This window comes from Mustela nigripes, chromosome 1 (assembly GCF_022355385.1).
Source record: "Mustela nigripes isolate SB6536 chromosome 1, MUSNIG.SB6536, whole genome shotgun sequence".
Classification (NCBI taxonomy): Eukaryota; Metazoa; Chordata; class Mammalia; order Carnivora; family Mustelidae; genus Mustela; species Mustela nigripes.
In genome coordinates, this window is record NC_081557.1 from 142655893 (window position 1) to 142678786 (window position 22894).

A 22894-nucleotide genomic window follows, 5' to 3' on the forward strand; every position below is an offset into this window, starting at 1 on the left:
ATTTTAATAGCTAACATTAGTAATGTGCCAGGCACTGTGCTGAACACGTGATATGCATGACCTCTGAGTCTTCAAACCAGACCTGTATGTACTGTTCATTTTATAGAATCTGAAACTGATGCTTGGAAGACTAAAGAAATCTGCCAAGGCCACGAAAGCCACTAAAGGGTGAGCCATGATTCAATCAAGTTTGTCTGTCTTTAGAAGCCAAACTCTTAACCAGTGCATTATACTCTCATCTGCGCCTCTAAATATATTCTTTTGAGGCTTAGTGATACCAATTGATTTACTTGACTACCAGCAAATGAGTGGTAACAGTAAGACTTAAACCCAAGCCATCAATGCTGAATTATCCATAACTTAATACACCTAACACTGCCCTGAGCAGGAGTATTCATACCAGACAAGCACACAGGAGGAAAAAAGAAGAGAGAAAAAGTTACTTGAGGGTCACAGGTATAGTGGGAAGCGGACTCTCTCACTCTTTCTCTCCCAGCTTAACATTTAATTGAAAGTCAAAAGGAAAACAGTGAAAGAATGCACAGTTAGATACGACAGGGGTAAAACAGTGAAACTAAATATTACTTTAGCCTAATTTAAGGCAGCTGTATAATCTACATGCTAGGAGACAGAGAAACAGTTCAAATGACAGAAAGGAGGGTATATGGATTAAACAAGAACACATGTTTAAATATTTAAAGACCATCACAATACTGACATAGAAAAGCCGATAATGAAAATGGAAATAAAGTTAATATATCTTTCCTTTAATGAGACCAGAATAAGGAAATGCCTAAAAAGAATTTCTTAGTGTCGGAAGCTCTAGAATGCAATCCCTCAATGAGAGAAGAGATTCCATGAATTTGTCCTCCATGGTAATAAAAGCGCATATTTACATAAGACAGATTCTACAGTCTACTCATGCACAGATCTAGAAAATAAATCATTAAGTCAACTGTTTTTAAACAGTTAAAAAAATCCTTCACTAAAAACGATTATGAATATCAAAGCCCAATGAAGTCTTGCATGAACACTAAAAATTATTAAATCCAAAAAATAGATTTCTGAAAGCAAGTTAAGTAAAGCAATTTATCCCAACCTCTTCTTCCTCAACAAGTTATTATTTCAGCTCTGTGGTCATGTATTTTTGTTCTTGGATCTTTGCTTCTTTCTCTGGGAACATACTCAAGAATTTAAATAATTACTAGACTTTATAGAGCACTAATTCAATAAAAAGTTTTTTTTAAAAAAAAATTATTTTTCAACAAATATTTGTAAATGGCAGTTGAAAGTAAGGTTATTTTTATTTAAACACTGCCACGGACCAGAGTCCCAATCTGAGAGGCAGTTTAAATGGAACACTACTCTTCAAAAGCAAAATTCATTATGATAAATGTGCCAAGTGAAATTAGAAATCTACTAATGCTAATTGGATACATTCTGAATGTATTAAATTTCCAAAGATATTTTTATGAACCCTTTGCAATTTCCTATTAACACCCATGCATGGCTGCACTTTGGATATACCCACAATTTGACACAATATAGGTTATTACGCTTAATAACTTTCGATCTCTCGGGGTGATTGCATAGTCTAAAGAAATGAGAAAAGCCTACAGTGTGAAAACACTACTTCTGAAAGGAAGGGAAAATGATATATGAAAAATCTTTAAGAGTACTAATAGAGGAAACATGGATTTGTTTTTTTTTTTTTTTCAAATATAAGAATTATAGAGCTCAATGGTCACCATTAAAACCTAATATACAAAAAATTGGTAACTGTCAGCCTATGGAAACTATAAAAAAAAGTCATAAATGGTTTTACAAAGAAGTTCAAGGAGGGTTATCAATCAATTAATGACATTTCCATAGAGGTAAGTGAGCAAGTCCGGAGCATTTGGGCAACACCCCCCTCCCCCCAACTGGTAAGATCAATGGCACTGAGACAAACTGCCCCAGTTCACACTGGGTCTCCTGGCGCATCTGTCAGAAGCAGAGCACAGGGCTTCATGGAGGAAGGGTCCCGCAAGTAAGAACACCAATGTCCTTCTTTTTTCTTTTTAAGATTTTATTTATTTATTTAAGAGAAAGTGCGAGCACAAGTGGGTGTGAGGTGGTGGGAGGGGAGGAGGCGGAAGCAGACCCCCTGCTCAGCGTGGAGCCCAAAGCAGGGCAGGGCTCAATCCCAGGACCCTGAGATCACGACCTGAGTTGAAAGCAAGAGTGGGACACAACCAACAGAGTCACCCAGGTACTCTACAACACCAATGTTCTTATAAGTCAAACTGACACAGAACAGAAAGAACATACCCACAGGTTTTGGATATATGGATATAAACACATAGATTGCTGACAGAAAGGGAAAGGAAGGCCTCTACTTCCCTGCCTTAATGCTACCAAATGCTACAAAATATATTCGAGTCTCTAACATCACTGAGACTTCCCTGGTTTAAAAGAACCTCCACAGCATCCACACAATGAGGACACTGTTCTTATTCTAATGTCACTGACCTAGGGACCTCTGATACAGTGTACATTACAACCATGAAAATAAAATGTTATGGCATTTTTTACAAGACAAGAAAGAAACCTCATAGCCTCATTCCTAGAATATCCTGGTGAGGGGTGGTGTCCGACCACAAAGCAGGGTGGGGTTAGGAATGTTTGGGTATAAATGTATGCTGGACTGGTCTTCCCAGCTTCCAATCACCCGTTCCCCATTTCTTCTTCCTCCTCATTCAGGGGGGGTTTATGAGGACACCTGCTTCACTACTGAGCTCTTCTTCCCATTTCACAAAAATACCTTCAGCCTGTTTAGCCTGTGTCTGAACTATGTTTAGTCTTCACAGAGGAGATGCTCAAGGCCAAAGATAACATACATGGCCTTCTGCTCCACCTCTTAAAAAACACTTGCTGGGCAAGGAGGTAGGTAACAAGCCACATTCCACTTTTCTTAATGCAGTGAGGCCTCTCCCTATTGCACAAGACACGGTATGTTTCTGATGCAAAACATTTATCTTTGCACGTCTGCCCAATAGCAGCTCAGTTAAAACCAGGCCCATCAGATTGCCACAGTTTCCTTAACTGCTCAGTTCCTGTCACGCTACAGATAGCAGAAAAGCACTTAACAGCAGCCACAAGGCAATTTTCCAGTAAGACTTGTTAATCTTTCTACAGTCATCCTCATGTAGCCATCAAAGTGAACTTAATGACAAATCAGTCAAAATAATTTACTCTTAGGAACTTGTAAGGATCAAATAAAAAGCAAACTATATGTGATATCTCTTCAGTCCTCCCATGACGGCACAGAATTGTCACCATCTGTGTTGTTTATTCTATTTTGCCCAGCTTGTGTGCCCTCTCGATCCACTCTCTGCCCTTCTCTGTCCTGTGCCGGCCCCAGGAGGCTGACCTCTGTGGACCTCACGAATGCTGCATCAGTTTTGACCTTGCTATCTGGCTTCCAGCTGGGATCAACCAATGGGAGGGACAGAAGAGCTCAGAGGCTGAAGGGAAGAAATGGCAGAAAGCTACCCTCCACCTCCCTCAGTGCTCACCTCGCCAAGTGGCCCGGCCCCTCCTTCAGCCCCAGCTCTCCACAGCTCTAGTGTCACTGCACCCCACTTATCCTTCAGGCCCAGGTGTGCTCATAGCTTCCAGCTGTTGCTCACCCCTGGGTGCTTCACCAGCCCTTGCCTGCATTCTCTAGAAACAATCCTGTAATTACACACTCTTTAGCCTAAACACCTTTTGTTGGCCAAGACCATGGCAGACGTCTGGTCAGCAGCCAGGGGCTCCAAGCTGGGATCACTTACATGGACTGTGTGGACCAGATCGGCCACCAGACACTGCTTCAGCTTCTCATCGCTGCTCGTCCCGTGAAGCACCAGATCAGGCATGTACGTGGGGCAATAACCTGCCAGAAGTGAGCGGCCAAAGTTTCTTACATTTGGGTTGCTGATACTCTGAGACCTAAAACAACATTGGTCCATTAGAATACACAATTAAAAATGTACTCCCTTCTTGCATCACAACTGGAACAAAAACTCTAGTAACACAGGTAAGGAAAACAGATTCAGGGAGGTCCATTTCACCAGTCCTCCAGGAAGTGGATCATCGATGTGGGAAAAGGAAGGGAGCTAGAAGAGAAAAAAATTTTTTTTTTGGTTGGAGGGGTAGGAAAAACAGTATTCTGATGGCTGGCTATGAGTTTGTTCTTGAAGTTCATAACAAACATCTACCAGGCAGTCTGTGTCAAGCGAGTGAAGAAAGAGAAAGTCTCCTGAGGGGGGAAAGTTGCCAAAAACCTGGCTTTAGGAACTCGACACATCTGCACAGGGTGGTGCCCACGACAGTGCAGAAGAACAGAAGAAACCTCTAATTACTGCGTTCAGTCATCACAGACCAAATAATCAACCTGATGGAGTGTTAAGGAAGAGGTGTTGTTTTCCCACCACTTCCTGCCGCTCTGATCTGCAGGAGAGAAGTCACACGGCGAGGGTAATCCACCACCTTGGATGCAAGGCATCTGCTGCCAGCCACCTCACTTTTACTCCGATGACAGAAAATTAAAACCCCTGCTCCCCACCCTCACCCCCACTGCATCCTTTAGCTTCCTAAATGCCACAGCAGTTGCAATGGCAACAACTTGCCGCCTCACTCAGAGAGCTCAGATACACCAGGCCACTGATCATCCTGGAAGAAAGAGTGGGCTTGAAGCTGTGTGCATCGGGTTGATGACACTGCTCATACTCTGAGGGGTAACACCTGTTACGGGTGAAACAGCCGCCAGTAGCTAATGTGCTCATGCACGTTAAGTCAGGAGAAAATGGTATCAGAGCCCAGTTCCCTCAGCTTCCCCACCTGCCAGTGTTACCTTGGCAGAGGCAGCTCCACTTCCAAGGACCCTTCAGTCCGGTCATCGCTGTGCTCTAGATTCAGCGAGGCTGAAGCACATGCTTCCTCGTCACTGTCTCCAAGTGCACTGTCTGAGCTTTCGTTTCTGGGAATGTCTCCCTCCATCCTGAAGTTGGCCTTCCTGTCGGCATCCCCACAGGGGACATCTGCAGTGCCCGAGAAGCCAGAGTCCTGCTGTGCACACTTGCTTGGAACAGGCTGTATCAAAGGTCCTTCTGTATCCTTCAAGTGCAAATGTCTTGGTTTCTCCAGCATCCTCGTTCTAGTTCCTGGCGCACTGCCGTCAGGTGCCAGCGAGTCAGCAGACCGGCCGGGCTGCCCGGTAGCATCTGCTACCACCTCAGTTTTCATGCCTCTGTCCTCAGCAAAATCCCTCTCAAATTCACCTTCATTCCTCTCACAGGATGGACTCTGATGACAGTGGAAATTTTTCTGGAAGCCAGGTGTGAAGGAGCACCTAGAAACCGGTGGGTCCTGAGGCATGTCCGTGGTCGTCCCGGACGTAGCTGAGGAATGGCAGCCTAATTCTGGATAATGTCTACAGGCCGTTAGCCGCTTCTCCATTTTTTTGGTGCGGCTTTCCAAGTCAGACTCTGGAGATACGGAGCTTCCAATCTGGAAAGTAACCTTTTCTAAGGGAGGTTTCTCCCAGGAATGTCTCTCAGGGCAAGGCCAGGCTGCTGACCGGTCTGTGAGTTTCTTAGGCATTTCCCTTCTCAACTCCTCACTGACAGTCTGCTGGCTGATCTTCGCGCCTGCCTCTTGCCTTGCACAGCTGGACAGTCTTGAAGAGCCATCTCCTCGTGCCTCGTTTTCACTTTCTTCCTCCCCACAAAATGTGCCCTGAGGTTCCCAAGAGCTGTCCAAGGCTGGCTCTTGGAATCCCATGCTGCAGGCCTGAGAGCTCTGCTCTGGCCTTTTGTTTCCTTCTTTGTCAGGTTTGGAACACAGGTCTCTAATGTCAGTGCCCTCTGGGGATACACCCAGCCCCTCAGACCTGGGGCTCCTTCCCTCAGCCATAGTAGGTGGCAGGAGAGGGGGAAGGAGAGCAGGCTCACTTCTCACCGTGACCACCACATACTCAGACTCCTCTACCTCTCCCCTCTCCAAGGCTGTGGTGATGTTGCTCCCGTTTAACACCTGGTCACCTTCACCGTGATTCCCACTCCAGGTCAGCTGGTTCTCTTGCAGCTCCGAGCAACGGAGAAAGTAGGTCAGGACATAAAGTATGCGTTGGACCAAATCCTTCTGCTTCCCCACCACAACGGTGCGAGTCAGCCTCACTGGAGAGCCAATGGCTCCGTAAAGATCACCTATAGAGCAAAACAGACACAAAGTCAAAGTCATCTGGGGCAAGGCAGGTCACGGATATGTCAGCCTTTATGAGAGAAGGAGAGACAACTCACACTCCCAAATTAGAGTTGCTTCTCCACACAAACTGAGGCAAAAACTGGGTAATGACCATGTTGCAGTATTGCCTCTCTAATGGGAAGTGTGCCTGGAAAGGCTAAGGCCCACCACTCTCGGGGCATGGGTATAGCACTGGTATACACAGCCCCTTCCTGTGCTTGTGAGGTCTTCCCAGCAGCTCACTGGACTGGCCAGCTCCCTCTAAAGCCAGCAGCCTCAACATGGGACCAAACCAAATACTGTAAAGTAGAAACTAGTATGATGGGATTTCTTTTTTATTTTTTCCAGAAGAATTCCAGGACAATAGGCCTTGGGGTAAAATCCAAATTCAGGGATCTCTGAACAAAAGTGCAGTGCATCAATTCAAAATACTTAATGAAAAGGACTGCTCCAAATTCCCTCAATACACACACACACACACACACACCCCAAGCAGAATCAATCTGATTCTTCTGATTAAGAAGAAATCAATTAGTCATGAAAAATGAATCTATTTTCTATTACTTCACATGACAATTCTACTGGATGAAAATATGTCCCATAAGTTATATCCTGACAAGCTGATTAAAAACTACCTAATGAACCTCAAAAATTTAGCTTAAGGTAGAAGAAGGCCAAGTAAGGCAAATGTGTCGATGAGCCCAGCAGTATAAGCTTTGCATCAAAAGTATTTAAGTGCTTATTGAAATATTGCATTTGATAATCTGCTTATTACATTTGATAAGTTGTACATTTGATGCTTTAATAATAACACTGACCATAATAACAAAAAGCCAACATTTACTCACTGCATAGGCACAATGCTAAGTGTTTCATTTTGTTTGTGCCTCTGTATAATCAGTCCTGAGCTAGAAACTGTTATGGGAATGATTAGAAGGCTGGAATAAATCAAAACGTGAAAAGATATTAAATAAAGGAAAGAAGGTACATGGCTACAGTTATAAATAAGAACTCAGGAGGTTAAACTCATCTGAGGAATGCATCTAGAGAGGAGGGAATGCATTTTTATAAGGGCATCTACCAGATAAAACTAACTAAATCAATAGACTACAACAGGAAAAAGTGACAGGAACCATTAGGAAGTACCTGCTCTGGAGAGTGGTCCCTAGTGTAAGACTACTGCTCCTGACCACATGCAAAGGGCAGGACACAGCTGACTTTAAAGGATCCTCTCTATAAAAAAGACTACAAGCTAGCAGAGTTTTATCTTTGAGGCTTTTGCAACTGACAACTCAAGAATTTAAAAGAATAGCTCAAGACTGAAGTCTGATGCTAGGACGAGTATTTCTGTTTGAGAAAACCTTCCTGACTGCTCACTGCTGCACGGTGTCAGAGTCATCTCAGGAATGCCTGGGGCATGCTTGCCAAATCAGTCTTATGTTAATAAAAATGATAACTATTACATATCTGAGACCTGGTACAAAAGAATCACAAAGAAAGGCCACTAAGAATGACAATATTATTTTTTAGCAATGCAGTTAACATTAAAACTCATAAAGAAAAAGAGAAAACAAGGAAAGCTATTAAAATAGAATTTATAATAATTTAAACTATATGAAGCAATAACAGCAATGTTGTGTGGAAACTGTGTTTTTATTTTAGGGTCAACTTTCATAAAATAATGCATCATTTAAATAACAGACCTATAATATTAAAGATTTACAGGATCCTGAACTGGAAGACAACTTTTGAGTCCCTGGGCTGAAAAAGCTACTGATTTCAAAGTAGATTTGTTTTCATGAGTATAATTTTGCAAAATGAAGAAGTTGCACAACAGTGAGAATAAACAACACAACTGAACTTAGAAATGGTTAAGATGGCAAATGTTATGTTCAGGGCTTTTTAAAAAATCACTATTTAAAATATAAATTTAAAGGGTGCTTGGATGGCTCAGTTGGTTAAGCATCTGCCTTCTGCTTGGGTCATGATCCCAGGGTCCTGGGATCTGGGACAAGTCCCTACATTGGGTTCCTCGCTCAGCACAGAGCCTGCTTCTCCCTCTGTCTGCCTGTGCATTCTCTTTCTCTCTCTCTTTCACAAATTAAAAAATATATATATATATATATATTTAATTTTTATTTATTTATTTATTTGACAGAGAGAGACACAGCAAAAGAGGGAACACACACAAGCAGGGAGAGAAGGAGAGAAGAGGTGGTCTCCCCCTGAGCAGGGAGCCTGATATGGGGCTGCATCCCAGGACCTTCAGATCATGACCTGAAGGCAGATGCTTAACGACTGAGCCACCTAGGCACCCCGATAAATAAAATCTTTAAGAAATAAAAAAATAAAATGAAAACAACTTTTAAAAAGAGAGAAAATAAGAGTAAGACAGAGTGGGGGGAAAGGGGTACAAAAGAGTATCTTCAGGTGAAAGAGAAGCTAAAGGCAGAGAGTGCAGGGAAGCAGGAAGGGCCCTGGGTTGGGGAGAGGAGAGACCGGAAGGGAAGGACACAAAAGGGCACCAGCAGGAAGGAGCAGGAGGGAGTGGGAAGGAGCGAGAAGAAGAGAAGAGCAGGTGGGGGGAGAGACACAGCTGGCCCAGAGAACAGAGAGGGAAGTCCAGAAAGAAGAGGGCAAGACAGAGAAAAGGGTTAGAAGGAGAGAGAGAAGAGGCGGGCAGTGGAGAGGTACAAATAGCAGAGAACCTGAGAGAAGCAGAAAGAGGTGGAAGAGGTATGCAAATAAGTGAAGGGGGAGCAGTTACAGAGGGGGGATGAAGAAGTGACAAGAAAAGGTATCGAGGGGATGGTGAAAAGACAGAAACTAGAAAGCTGGGAAACTGAGAATTTAGAGCTGTAAAGAGGGGGTGGTACATGGAGAGGCGGTGGGAGAGGTGGGGAATGTGGAGGCAGGAGCAGACGGGGGAGAAACTGAGACAGAGTTTTAAAAGGCCACTTACTCCAAGACGAACTTCTAATAAATGTGTATATGCAATGAAGTTCCCTTTTCACAGAGTCTCCCCAATCCCATACATGGTCATTTACTGTATCTTTATTATTATTTAGTCCAACCTATCTTCTAATTTCTCTCGTGAAGTATACCTTGGCTTTTGGGTTATTTAAATGGGTTGTTTAATTTCTGAGCAGGTGGGAATTTTCTCCCTATCATACATACAAATCATATATATTGATTTGTAGTCTAATTCCACTGCATTCTGAAAAATACAACTTAAACTTCAGCAGAAAATGAAAAATTTCCAACATTTTTACTTACATTAATTTAAACCAACAATCCCAAATGTTTTATGAGGAGAAAAGCTGCTTTTCATTTCCACATATTCTTGAGGTCATTAGTATCATAAAAGAGACCCGCACGGAACTCCTTCAACAGTGGCAAAAGAAAGTGGCTTTCAAACTACGCCTACCCATCCCAAGAGAGAAATGCATTTATACCAAAGCCTCACTCACCCTCTGAAAGAAATATTTTACAAAACAGTGTATGTGTTACTCTGATATGTTCTACTATACTGACCCTTTTGAATGCTTTTTTGACGCACTAAATTGCTTCTACAACCCACCAATGTCTGGTGATCCCTTTAGAAAGCCCATGTGCAGAGGGCTCCTGTGAGGCAGAGGTGGGGAGGAGCTCCCGGAGAGTAAGCCAGGGAGGGTGTGAAAGGGCCCAAGCGCTGGGTGCTTCCAGCTTTTCTCCTCCCTTCCCTGGGATTGCCAGGGAGGCAGGCAGAAGTGGGCATAGCAGTGGTACCGGTCCTGGCAAGCACTCAGATAAGCCTTGGAAATAATTCAAGATAAAGTCCTTTCTATTACTTAAGAACCTGGATTAAAACTACATCCACATCATTGTATGTTCCCAGAAATTTATATTTTCTTCTTTACTGTGACTTGATATTTAATGGAAATAATAATAATTGGAAGAACTCTCCTATAAAATTACTGAAGCCTCTTGATTTTCTGTAATAATGGAAACTCAACCATCATTTACATTTGGCTTTACCACATGACTCTGTGCGAGGGTCTTGGCCCCTCTCACACTGCTCATCAACAGCCAAACCGTAGGTGGATTGTCTAGGGGTGGGAAGGATTGGAAACTTTCGATAATACATGACTTACGGCTCAGTTGCTTAAGTGTCTGACTCTTGATTTCAGCTCAGGTCATGATCTCAAGGTTGTAAGATCAAGTCCTGCGTCGGGCTTGGAGCTCAGTGGGGACTCTGCTTGGGATTCTCTTTCTCCCTCTTTCCCTACTTCCCCCACTCATGAGTGAGTGCACTCGTGTTCCCTCTCTCAATAAGTAAATAAAATCAACAAAGGAAATATACATGATCTACTACATGATAATACATGATCTACTACATGACTGTGAGACCATGGGAAGGGGACTTTGCCTTGTTATACTGAACACAGGGAATTAATGGCTCTCGATTAGTTAAATTTAAATGAGAAGCATGTCTAATTATAAATACATTTATCTAATTAAATGCAAACTGCTTAATTAGCATTGTTTTTAAATGGGTGACCCAGCAGCATGAAACACCATGTTTCCTTAACATCAAGCCCCCTTCCCTTTGCCACTTAATGATACTACATTTTTTCAGGACTATTGTTCCAGGGGCACCTGGGTAGCTCAGTGGTTAAGTGACTGCCGCTGGCTCAGGTCATAATCCTGGAGTCCCAGGATCAAGTCCCGCATTGGGCTCCCTGCTCAGCGGGGAGTCTGCTTCTCTCTTTGACACTTTCCCCTCTCATGCTCTCTCTTACACTCTCTCATATAAATGAATACAATCTTTGGGGGGAAAAAAAAAGAGACATAACAAGAACTACAATGCTCCATCCTCCCCAGAACTGTATAACCCAGAGTGAGGCATGCTCTGAGTTCTTTTCTGAGCTCAGTACTTTCTGGTTGTGTTAAATCCATTTTTAACATCCATAAATTCTTTAATTCAGTTAACATGTACCTATTATCCACTATCTGTGAGACAAATTTTCTCTTTCTTATATCCAGGATACAAGAGTAAGACATCTTTATTATCTATAATGTGAGGACAATAGTAATAGGTTTGGAATGAGAATCTGATTAATTAATCCATGTAAAAAGCACTAAAAACAATGGTTGGCTCACAATGTCAGCTTTCATTATTGTTATTACAACATGCTATTTTCTACTAGAGCGGGCCTCCCTTGTCTGTACTTCTGAAGATGTCATTTAAACCTTTCCTTAAGTATGCTTTCCTTGAAAATACCTTCCAACCCCTAACTCTGTCTCCTGGTGCCCGTCTATGTCAATATTCTGACCAGCAGCATAAATAACAAAAGTACTCTATGTAGAACTAATTTCCACAGCAAACATTTCATCCCATTTTACAGATGAAGAAACTGAGGCACAGAGAGCTTAAGTCACTTGCCCATGGAGACTGGATTTGATTTATGCAGTCTGGCTCTGGCTCCCTTGCTCTTAACCTCCACACTATACTGTCTCTCTCTTGCATCCTTCTACACATTTCTATCAAAGGAGTAATGATAATGTTGTGAGACTATCTGAATACAAATCTGCCACCTCCATTAGGATACTAGCTTCCCAACACTAAGCCATGTCCCTGGCATCTAGCATAAGATCTGGACCACAGTGAGGAGCAAGTATAACTTTGTCATTCTCTATGTTTGATGAGTGAGTGATCCCAGGGTAGACCTGTTCTGCACATGAACCCAGGGAGGCCACTTTGATGTCACAAGTCCCAAATTCTATAACCAAATATGCCCAAGAATTAGGTTCCTATACCATGCTTAAGAACGAAGCTTAAGGAAATAAACACCACTAACTCATTGTGAGGAAGCTGTGTAGAGAAAGACAAGGTTCCTAACTTAAGCTAAACTTATAAAGGCAGTAAAATTTAGTGCACTACTTTCTTTTTTTCTCCTTTCTTTTTTTTTTTCCTATTGAGTCCATCCTTGAGAACAGTGGTTCTCAGCCAAGGAGTGTCTTGCTGCCCAAGAACAATGTCTGGAGAAACTTCTGATGGTCGTAACTCTGAAGGATTCTTCACTGGAAGCTAGTGAACAGTGCTAAACATCCTACAATAATACACAAGACGGACCCCCTTCCATCCCCCCTCCCCCCAACCCTGTCCCAAAAGAATTATCTGGTCCAAATATCAACAAGGCCAAGCTTAAGAAACCCTGCTCCAGGGCGCCTGGGTGGCTCAGTGGGTTAAGCCGCTGCCTTCGGCTCAGGTCATGATCTCAGGGTCCTGGGATCGAGTCCCGCATCAGGCTCTCTGCTCAGCAGGGAGCCTGCTTCCTCCTCTCTCTCTGTCTCTCTACTTGTGATCTCTGTCTGTCAAATAAATAAAATCTTAAAAAAAAAAAAAAAAGAAACCCTGCTCCAGGGTGAGCTGCCGCTGTCGTCTGGGAGAACCGTTTGCCTGTACTGTGCTTCGGCAGAGCACAACAAAGCTGCCAGCAGCAGGAAGGAGAGGAACAGACTTAAACAACTAGAATCTGTGGGCCAATCTCCTATTTTCTGTCCATCCAGTGACATCTCCTGCATTGCCAGGATGGAGAGCCAATATTCACAAAAAAACGGGAGCATTTTCTCCATTCCCTCCCATCGAGTCTCTGAATAGGTACTAACCCAGCTGTGCCCAGAGAGGGTTATACGGATGTGTCTTGGCCAGCGTGTTCACGGACTGAGAGGTGCGTTTCTCTGAGAAGGCTTTAATGGGAGGATGATCAACAGGCATGACGGTCGGTACCCAAGCCAGGTGGTAGGTTAACACTGCAGTCAGTAAGGCAGCAAAAAACCTTGGAGAAATGGAAGAAAATACCACCACATGAGCCCATGTAGGAAGCAGCACGTCACGTGCAGTATATACACTGACCACGGAAGCTGCACCCGAGGCTCCAGAGTTGACACTTACTGGTTTTTGTTGATCTGTTCTATCAGAAGTGTGAATTCCTTGAGAAAGCGCTGGCATAGCTGGGTTTTTTCCAAAGTGCTGGACATCATGGTAAGCCATACAGGTTCGGCTATCCTTGGAACAGAATACAAGTTCCAGATTGTTCCTCTAGAGAAGAGAAAAGGGATATACAAAACTGTCACAGCTATCATTTTGGGTGATCATAATCTCTTCATAAAGGAATAAAGAAGAAAACAATAATGTGAATCTATGCAGCCTTTAAGGGATTCAAGCAGTATATAAGTCAGGGATCAGCCAGCTGTGATCCACAAGCCAAATCTGACCACCTCCTTTCTCGTAAACAACATTTTATTGGGACACAGCCATGCTCACCTATTTACATATTCTCTGTCGCTGCTTTTGCATAATGGCAAAGTTGAGTAACTACGACAGAGGCACTTTTCAGAAAAGGTATACTAACCCGTGATATAAAATATTCATTTTTAAAGCAATTTATTTTCACAATACCTAGTATAGAACTTTACGACCATTTTTTAAAAAAAGATTTTATTTGTTTGTCACAGAGAGAGAGAAAGAGTGCACATAATCAGGGGTAGCAGCAGGCAGAGGGAAAAGCAGATTCCCCACTGAGCAGGGAGCCCGAGGCGCAACTTGATCCCAGGATCCTAGGATCATGACTTAAGCCGAAGGCAGACACTTAACTGACTGAGCCACCCACGAGTCCTGATGGCTTTTCTTATAGTAAAGAAATCAAGGAAGAAGGAGAGTATACACTACATCAAAAATGTGACTAAAGGCAACTCAACGCTCCCAATTTGGTGCTTTAGTTCTCTAAACCAAAGCACTCTATTCATTTCAAATGGAAAAATTATGTAAGTGGCTCTTCTTCACTATAATATATGCCAAGTTTTTATAAGCACTAACAGAATCAAATTCTTAGAACTATAAGCTATTACCAAAACTGACTAATATGGCTCTATCACTTTACAGATTCAGAAACAGGCCTAAAGAAATTAAGTTACTTGCATAAAAGCTTGAACAACAAGGTCAGGAGGACTTCAGGTCTCCCAACACCTGGTGCCAAGGGTTCTATTGCAAGGTCATGATGCACAGTGTTTTTCCAAAGAACACATTAACTTAGCTTAGGATCTCCACTGGAGAATACATCCACTTCAAATGAAAAGAGCTGAGACATATTCTGATTTGGTTTTCTAGCTGTGTGCCTATCGCTTCTCGGCCTTTTGGCTAAGATCAAGAGTCTAGCTGTGTGCCTAAAAGAATTGAGACACAATAGAATTCCACCTTGGCCAAAAAATGTTTGCTGAGTTAGGTAGCAAGGACAAGTTACAGTCACATGGAACAGGAATTTCTTTACTAAAACTAAGTTCTCCAATTGGTAACACTTTTTTTTGTCCCATTTCTGGAGAGGTAGATCACTGAAGTAAGAATAAGACTGGTCTATGAATAAGTGAGATTCTCTGGCTCTGTACTTTCAGATTCTTGACCTCTGAAAAATTAATACTTTCATTAAACTAGGACAACTTCACCCTATTTCTCAACTATATGACTTAGGTCTTGACAATCACCAGATAATGACTTATGTGTTATTTGAGTACTTTATACATATAACCCAGGGTTCGAAAACTACTGGGGATTTTGCTCCAAGAAGCATTATAGAATTCACCTTAAGCATCAAGAAAGTGTTCTAAAATTCTAAGAACTACAAAAAGTATTTTTATCCTTCAGTTACAGAATAACAGTTTGGCTCATTAGCTCATGACCCATTTGGAGTGTGATTCCACTCCCCATCGAGAAACTGGCTCAACAAAATGGTGTGAGAATCCCAGCTCAGCACGGTGAAGGAGAATCCCACCCCCTATACTACACCTTCCTATCCAGATATTAGGAGCAAGGACTATAGAAAACCAGTCTCCAGAATACAAAGATCATGAATGAGAAACTGAAAATGAAGACACACAATTGTGGTTCAGACCAGGACACTGAGGAGAGGACACTGGGTAGAAACACAGATCGTCCTGGCTGACTGGAAGATCTACATCCCTGACATAGATATTCTCCAGCTATCCTGTGGATAAGCAGCCCTGAATCCATGTTTCCACATCTGTACCATGGGGGCTAGTTTTTAGTGCTTATTCCTAGGGCTTTTGTGAGGAGGACATGAAATAATGAACAGGCTTATAAGAAACACCTAAATATTAGTTTTCTCTATTCATCCTGTTAAAAGCAGTCAAGGACTGGATGACAGGCAGCAGTGTGGATTACACAGTGGGGAGTAACCAAAACTTTTTCCTCCAGTTGTTCTGGATTTCCATCTTGGGGGAAGGAGCTACCAAAGTGAGTGTACTAACTGCTAGTCCCACAATTCTTCCAAGTGGGTCTCTGGGTATCCCCAGATCCATGGCTGCCATGGCTACGGCCACTTACAAGCTACCTTCAGGGATTTGCCAGACGCTGCCAACACACCTGAATTCTCCCAGAGCTTCCATCAGACGGCTGACGTAGAACTGGACACGCAGACTCGATTCTGCTATCTTTCTGCAGGAGATCATGGCCTACATGGAAGAGAAAACAAACCAAATTGCTCTCTGAGAAGAGATTCCTTTGTAACTGTCCACTACTGGGATTTTATTAATAAAATAATATTATAATCAAGACATTCACTGTGGTAATGACTTCAGGCATCACGAAGAAGTGATCTCCTTTCCTAAAATACTATAGTATCTGATATCTGATATCAACATGCCTAAGGGTCTATTACTGTTGCAGACAATTTAACTTCTCTAAAGAAGTGATCGGATACATAAACCATGAGAAGTTAACCACCTTAAAGTGCCATGATCATGTCTCTATTTGACACTAGAACTACATTCTTATTACCTTTTCAATGGCACTCTTCAACCTGTTCATGTGAGATTCAAACAAGGGAAAATGAGAAAAAAAGAAGTCCTGGAAATTCCTTTGTGCCTCTTCTTTCTCACACAGGGAAAAAATGATGCTTATGGCAATTTTCTTCCTCCGAACTATGGCTGGATTAGAACTGCAGGTTTCTTCAGCTAGGCTGAATGTCTCATCCGTTGACCTGAAGGAAAAAGAAGTTTGAAAAGTTGCCATGCCTCCAAGAATTGCATTGAGGATAAACTGTAATGCCAGGGGATGACATTCAGAATGTGAACCCAGAACACCCAGAGTCTTAACCAAGAGTTTGTCTGCTTCCAATTCATTCTCTTCTCTAATTCTCTGTCATGATAAATGAAAACATCAACTTGCCACATGTTATTTTCTAATATGAAAAGAAGTGTAAATAAAACCTAAAAGTAATTTCAAATGTCCTCCTGTTAGGCTCTTAGTCTTTTTCCCTTGGATTATTTCACATCGGACTGGTGGTATTTAGAGAGCAGGGAGATACATCTGGTCACTCAAAACATAGGCCCTTTGTTTTGGTTAAGAGATACCAATAGACAGGAACATTAGAAGGGAAATGATCCTGTGGTTTTCTGTTAAACCAGTGCATCATGTTTGGAAATTTACTTGTGGTTGAGGCTTACTTTCCCAAGGCTATTAAAACCATTAGATGAAGTAAGTCCGGTAAATGTTCAGATTAAGCCATGCAATTGATTAAACTCTCTGGGAAATCCCCCAAGCAGAAAGACATATCTCTCGGCTGGGTAGTCAATGTCTCAAAAAAACTTAAGATTCTTTTGAGAGACTCTGCTTCTATGATAAGAGAATCATGAAACCAGTAAATTATGGGTATGTTCTCAATCTGTCTTAAGGGGTAAGACTCAGAAATACAGTCTAACCCTGTCTCTTACAGAACTATTCTGAAAAACCAGCACTACCATATAGCTACTAATAACAAAAGTGAAAATATTTTTTTTTTTTGTACAAAGATACCAAAAGCAAAGTCCATAATACATCGCACATGAAAGCACTTTGTCTGGCACACAGGAGGTATATACAATTAACTTTCTTTCTCACCGACTGTCACCATTTAGTCTCGGATCTCCACTGAATATGGGAGGGTACTACTTCCTCTGTTTTCTTTACCACAAACTACCACAGAACAATTACTTATGCTTGGCAGGACCCAAGGCCTCCATACTCCTGATCTTAAACTTATTTGCTGCTCTACTACTCACAGTCTGTAACGTTACTGTGATTTTCACATATCCATAGCTTTGAAAACACGCATACATCAGATGTTTTATGGTCAGGAAAGCCATTTTACTTTTGAAGAAAAGGAGAGAGACATCTTGTTCTAAGCTCAGAAAGGACATGCTATTGTTTTATTCTCAACTTTAAGCAAGATCCCCGAGATGGAGATGTGGTTGATAAATCAGTAACAGGCTCTCACTAACAGACATGCCATGGGCAGGACATGATCTCCAGGTGCTGTTGTAAATGCTGTGCACTCCAGTAAACCATCAACTGTTTTTTCCGAAAAATTCCTAGATCTTAATCATCTGCTCATCAGAATAAAAAAAATCTTGAGCCTCTCTTAGAATTTTACTTAATTTCGTACAGTGAAATTTCTTATGGTGAATACTCGTCCTTCCCAAAATAACTGTAGTATAACTTTGTTTTTTGCACCAGTTTATTTCTATTTTATATAGGAAGTTCTATGGCCAACATTTTCTTGCAACACTTTTTTTTTTTTTTTTTTTTTTTTGGTCTGGCATCTATTTTTCCTCTTTTTCGAAAGTAAAATGACTGTTTCAGTCCATTCATCTTCAGCCAACATGGTCCTTAATAATGAAATTGTGATAAACACATAACCCTATGCAAGTTTATGCACCATCTCTCATAAACAATAGCTGACTCTATCTTAATGTAGCAGAGAGTGCCACCTACTGCATTTCTGAAAAACTTCCATAGCTACAACAATGTGGATAGCTCTTCCTCGCTTTGCTCTATCTCTGCCTACCGAATTCCAAAGCAACCGAGCTTCATTCTATAGTCTCACAAACCAGAATACATCAGTTCACAGAGTATTATGATTATATTTTTAAAATTATTCCACAATGAAAGAATGTTTCAAAATGTTTTAAAACACTTGAGTATGCAACCCAATATGTCATCTCTTCACCCTCAAGTCACCATGTAAGGTACACAGGCCTTTCTGCAAATGTGGGAACTGAGGCAGAGTGAGTCATTAACTTGCCTCAGGAATAGAAAACTTCTCAGTAACAATGTTGGAGCTAGAACCCAGGGTTTCTGTCTTCTAAGCTAGGCTTGTTTCTGGATGTTGGAAACGAGCAGGGTCCGTGCCCTGTGTCTGATCTGTCTTCGGTCTTCACACCATCAGGTGCACCCTGCCAGCTGCAGCACTCAGAAGAAAGAGCTGGGAGTGATCATGTCAGCTGGCAGGACTTCAAGTCAAGGAAAGACCCCTGCTACATACTTAAGCTTTCTCCTTACAAAAAAATCAAATAGCATTTTGCTGACACTTACGGATAAGCATTTACATGTATTACTTTTACCTCAAGATCATAAGCAAAGCAAAAACTGTGATTATTTAAGTAATCTCAAGAATTTATAATTGATATCAGGACTTATAATTGATATCAGGCTTAGTCTAATTGTTTTTGTCAGCTTTGAACTTCATCTGAATCTATGTATTATATTGGAACATAGGAAATTGCCATTTTTGTAGGTCAGAGAACAAACCTGCAGCAACTTTGTATGGTTGGTTCAATATAATAATCCAAATCAAAAGCTCCTGTGAGTACTTTATACCTTGGTCCTTTAGGGTTTCTGTCGCCTCACTAAGGGATGAAACCTTTGCAGTTTCTCTTCTATTATAGGCGATACTTCCCTACCAGCTGGTATATGCCCAAAATGACTCCCTATCCAGTAGCCAAAATTTACCACTCAGCACAGCAGGGGGTCTGGAGACAGGAGTATCCAGTGTGGGACTAACTGTTCAGGACTGTGAAATCTTCCTTTTTGCCTCTAACTCTCTTAGGAAGTTTCTGATTACTGTGGATTTGCTCTCAAAGCCAGAGGCAATCATATTTCTGGTACCTGCTATTCTTTCGTCTCACATCAAAAATTTTCCTACCTGCATACCTGCCAAAAGTAAGAGATCAACTGCAACATCTTTAAATGAAGGGATCTTCACAGGCGTAGTGATCAATTCAAAATATCAGCCGCACTTACATTCTCTGTGTGCCAGCTTCCTGGGCATGAGACCCCACTCCCCCAGAGCCCTGTTCCCAGATGGGCTCCAGGCTTGATGTAATGCTTTGCAGCTACCATCTCGGATTCTTAGTAATTTTATCTTTCAGCCTGTATTCTGGAAGTGAAATCTGATGGGACAATGAAGCATGTGAGTGAGCAGTGAAGACACCGGGCTGCAGAGTACACAGTGGGCTCAGGCCTAAGGGCATGCAACCCAGACGCTGAGCAACTGGCTGAGCAGTTAGGCGCACACCCACGTGTCTGAAAAGCCCAGGGTGCCAGGAGGCCCCAAGGCGGCAAGGCCGGGACTGGAGCCCAGACTGGTAGCTGGGACAGCAGCAGCAGAAAGAGCAGTGACCACAGCCGCGGGAGAGAGAAAGGGCATGGGTAGTGGCGCGACCCACAGTGTGAGGCTAGCTTACCCATCCATCACTGGAATCTGTCCCTATAGAGTGTGCACAAATATTTAACTCTCTGCCCCAAGCCCCAAAGACAGTAAATTATCACAAAGAGCCTACAGTGGACATTGCAATAAAATGTATCCAGGAATAACCAGAATTCTTCAGTTTATCATCTCCAGTTTTAGAAACTATTGCAACACTGCAAAGTAAATATGTACAGGCATAGAAACAAATTAAATGTAAAGATTGTTGTACCGAACAGAAAAAACACCCCTACTATTTTCATATGAAGCTTCGGATAAACTATTAATAAGGAAGTCCACTTTAAAATTAATTTTCCTTATAATTGAAGATGCAGTGATAGTGAAAACACAGGCATTCTGAATTATATACAACTCGTGAAGACACTTTCAGTTGCTTGCAAGACCTCTATGAGTTACTCAAAATGTCAGAGGAGACATTAAAATAAGTTTGTATAAATTTACATTTAAAATTAAATTCAGCCTTGCACAAAATGGATTTGTGTGAAGACAAAAACCTTTTTAGAAAAACTGTTCCCCAAGAATCATCAGATCTAGATGTACTGAAATTTATATTTTGAAAGTTTATCAGAAACTTAATCCAGTGTTTTCATAATCCATAAAGTTCCAGTAAAGGTTACATCAGCAGAAAGATCTTTCTTACAAAATTGTCAAAAAATTACTTGCCGTCTTGCATTTGCTAAGAGTGATTAATGCTGCTTTCAATTATATCAATTGAAAGCAAAGTTGCTAAAAACTATAAATTTTGATAACCTAACATCTGAAGATAGAAAAGAAAGCCAGAAAAGTCTTATGATAAATCAAGATATAGCATTATTTATTATATTATATATAATTATGACACCAAAATATTATTTCTTGCAATTTATGTTTATGTTTTATTCATATTTCATTATTATTCTATTAAATTTTGTAAGTAAAATATTTTTAACCTTTACATTTTAGTACCTTTAACAGCACTCTTCCCCACTTTTTGAACAAAGGTGTTCTGCATTTTCATTTTGAACCAAAGATATTTATTTTAGGTGTTGTAGAGATTCTTTAGTTTCCAAAGCCACATCTCAATTCAAATTAAAGTTCTGAAGAATTTTCAGAGGAGTGGATTGAAGAATGCTACTCAACTCTGGATTTAAACCTGAAGGGATGGGGACACCTGGGTGGCTCAGTCGATTAAGCATCTGCTTTGGCTCAGGTCATGATCCCAGGGTTCTGGGATTGAGCCCCACATTGGGCTCCCCACACAGCGGGGAATCTGCTTCTCCCTCTCCCTCTGCCTGCTGCTCTGCCTACCTGCGCCTCTTTCTGTCAAATAAATAAATAAATAAATAATCTTTAAAAACAAAAAAATTGAAGGGATAGAAAAACATTTTTAGTAAAGAAATGTCTAAAGGGAAGGCTTCTATGACTCATCATTCTCTTTAATCACAGAAGCTGTTGTAAGGACAGTGAGGATGGTGGGATGCCCTCTCCTGACAACTGCAATGATGGCAATGATAATGACGGCAATAATAATTGTAAATAAGTCCTACTGACCAATATTTTCTTTACTTATCTTATCCTAGCTTGGCTTGACTTGCTGTATCTCATTTAACTTTCCCAACAGCACTGTGAGACTGGTACTAGTACAATGATCATACTGCTGATGAGGAAGCAACACTTTGTTTTTGTTTTTGCTTTTTTATTTTTTAAATTTATTTTCAGCGTAACAGTATTCATTGTTTTTGCACCACACCCAGTGCTCCATGCAATCTGTGTCCTCTATAATACCCACCACCTGGTACCCCAATCTCCCACTCCCGCCACTTCAAACCCCTCAGATTGTTTTTCAGAGTTCATAGTCTCTCATGATTCACCTCAACTCCCTTCTCCTCTCTAACTCCCCATGTCCTCCATGCTATTTGTTATGCTCCACAAATAAGTGAAACCATATGATAATTGACTCTCTATGCTTGACTTATTTCAATCAGCATAATCTCTGAGGAAGCAACATTTTGAACACAGATTAATTCACTGTCGGTACACCTAGTGAGTGGCAGAAGTAGGACCTGTTCTCAGACCAAATTACAAGCTCCTGACCACTCTATTCAAAGCCCACCAACCACATAGCAGTTCCTCGATGAGTGAAGCAGCTCTATTTTTCTCTCTTAGTTGAGCTTGCTAGGATTGTGAGAACAACAGAAGAGAGACAAGCAGCCCGACGCATCATATACACACACCCTGACCCTCGCCTCTCAGCCTGACCTTTAAGCACCATCTCTCCCAAAAAGGGAATCTCCAACTCCCCACCTAACAATGCAAGTGTTCTCTCCCTTCACTGAGTCCCAAAGCACTTGATGATCCCCCCACCCTGGCTCGCGGCATTTATAGTTTAACATTTTATTGCTATTATTTATATGTGTATGGTCTACCCCACTAGTCAATAACCTCTATTAATGGTCCCCAGATGAAGGTGTATATCTGAATCATCTTTACATCCTCACAGACCCCCTACACACGGTGATTAGCAGCCTACACACCAAATTGAACAACTAACATGTGAATCGTGATAGGTACAACCTATGTTAATTCTCTTTTTAGGTTTTGAGTCATAGGGAGAAGGAAGTGGAAGATACTGATATAATATCATAATAAGCCAAACTGTGTATTTTGCAAAACAACCAAACTTTAGATCTAAAATTCAACTGCAATGAAGGCAGAATATACCTCGATGCTGTCTTTATAATCAGATTCATGACCATTTCGTTTAAGAATTTAAGTTTTAGGAGCACCTGGGTGGCTCAGTGGGTTAAGCCTCTGCCTTTGGCTCAGGTCATGATCTCAGGGTCCTGGGATCGAGTCCCGTATCAGGCTCTCTGCTTGGCAGGGAGCTTGCTCCCTCCTCTCTCTCTGCCTGCCTCTCTGCCTACTTGTGATCTCGCTCTGTCAAATAAATGAATAAAAATCTAAAAAAAAAAAAAAAAATTAAGTTTTATGAGAAGAGTATGCATGTTACAATCCTTGTGTTCATATGTTTTCAAAGACCACATTGGTGTCACAGTAAGCTGAGG

General features: G+C 41.6%; 1 protein-coding gene across 5 annotated transcripts in view; it reads right to left on the reverse strand.

Moving 5' to 3' along the window:
• Nucleotides 1-22894, reverse strand: part of FNIP2 (folliculin interacting protein 2) — a 132924-nt gene that overhangs the window by 20985 nt on the left and 89045 nt on the right. For all 5 annotated transcript variants that reach the window (XM_059374502.1, XM_059374473.1, XM_059374493.1 and 2 more), the window contains 6 exons: nt 16103-16304; nt 15689-15777; nt 13205-13351; nt 12919-13088; nt 4877-6230; nt 3816-3972 (listed from right to left, as the gene is read on the reverse strand). In XM_059374502.1, the coding sequence (XP_059230485.1) occupies nt 3816-3972; nt 4877-6230; nt 12919-13088; nt 13205-13351; nt 15689-15777; nt 16103-16304 (2119 nt within the window). The remainder of the gene's footprint in view (nt 1-3815; nt 3973-4876; nt 6231-12918; nt 13089-13204; nt 13352-15688; nt 15778-16102; nt 16305-22894) is intronic.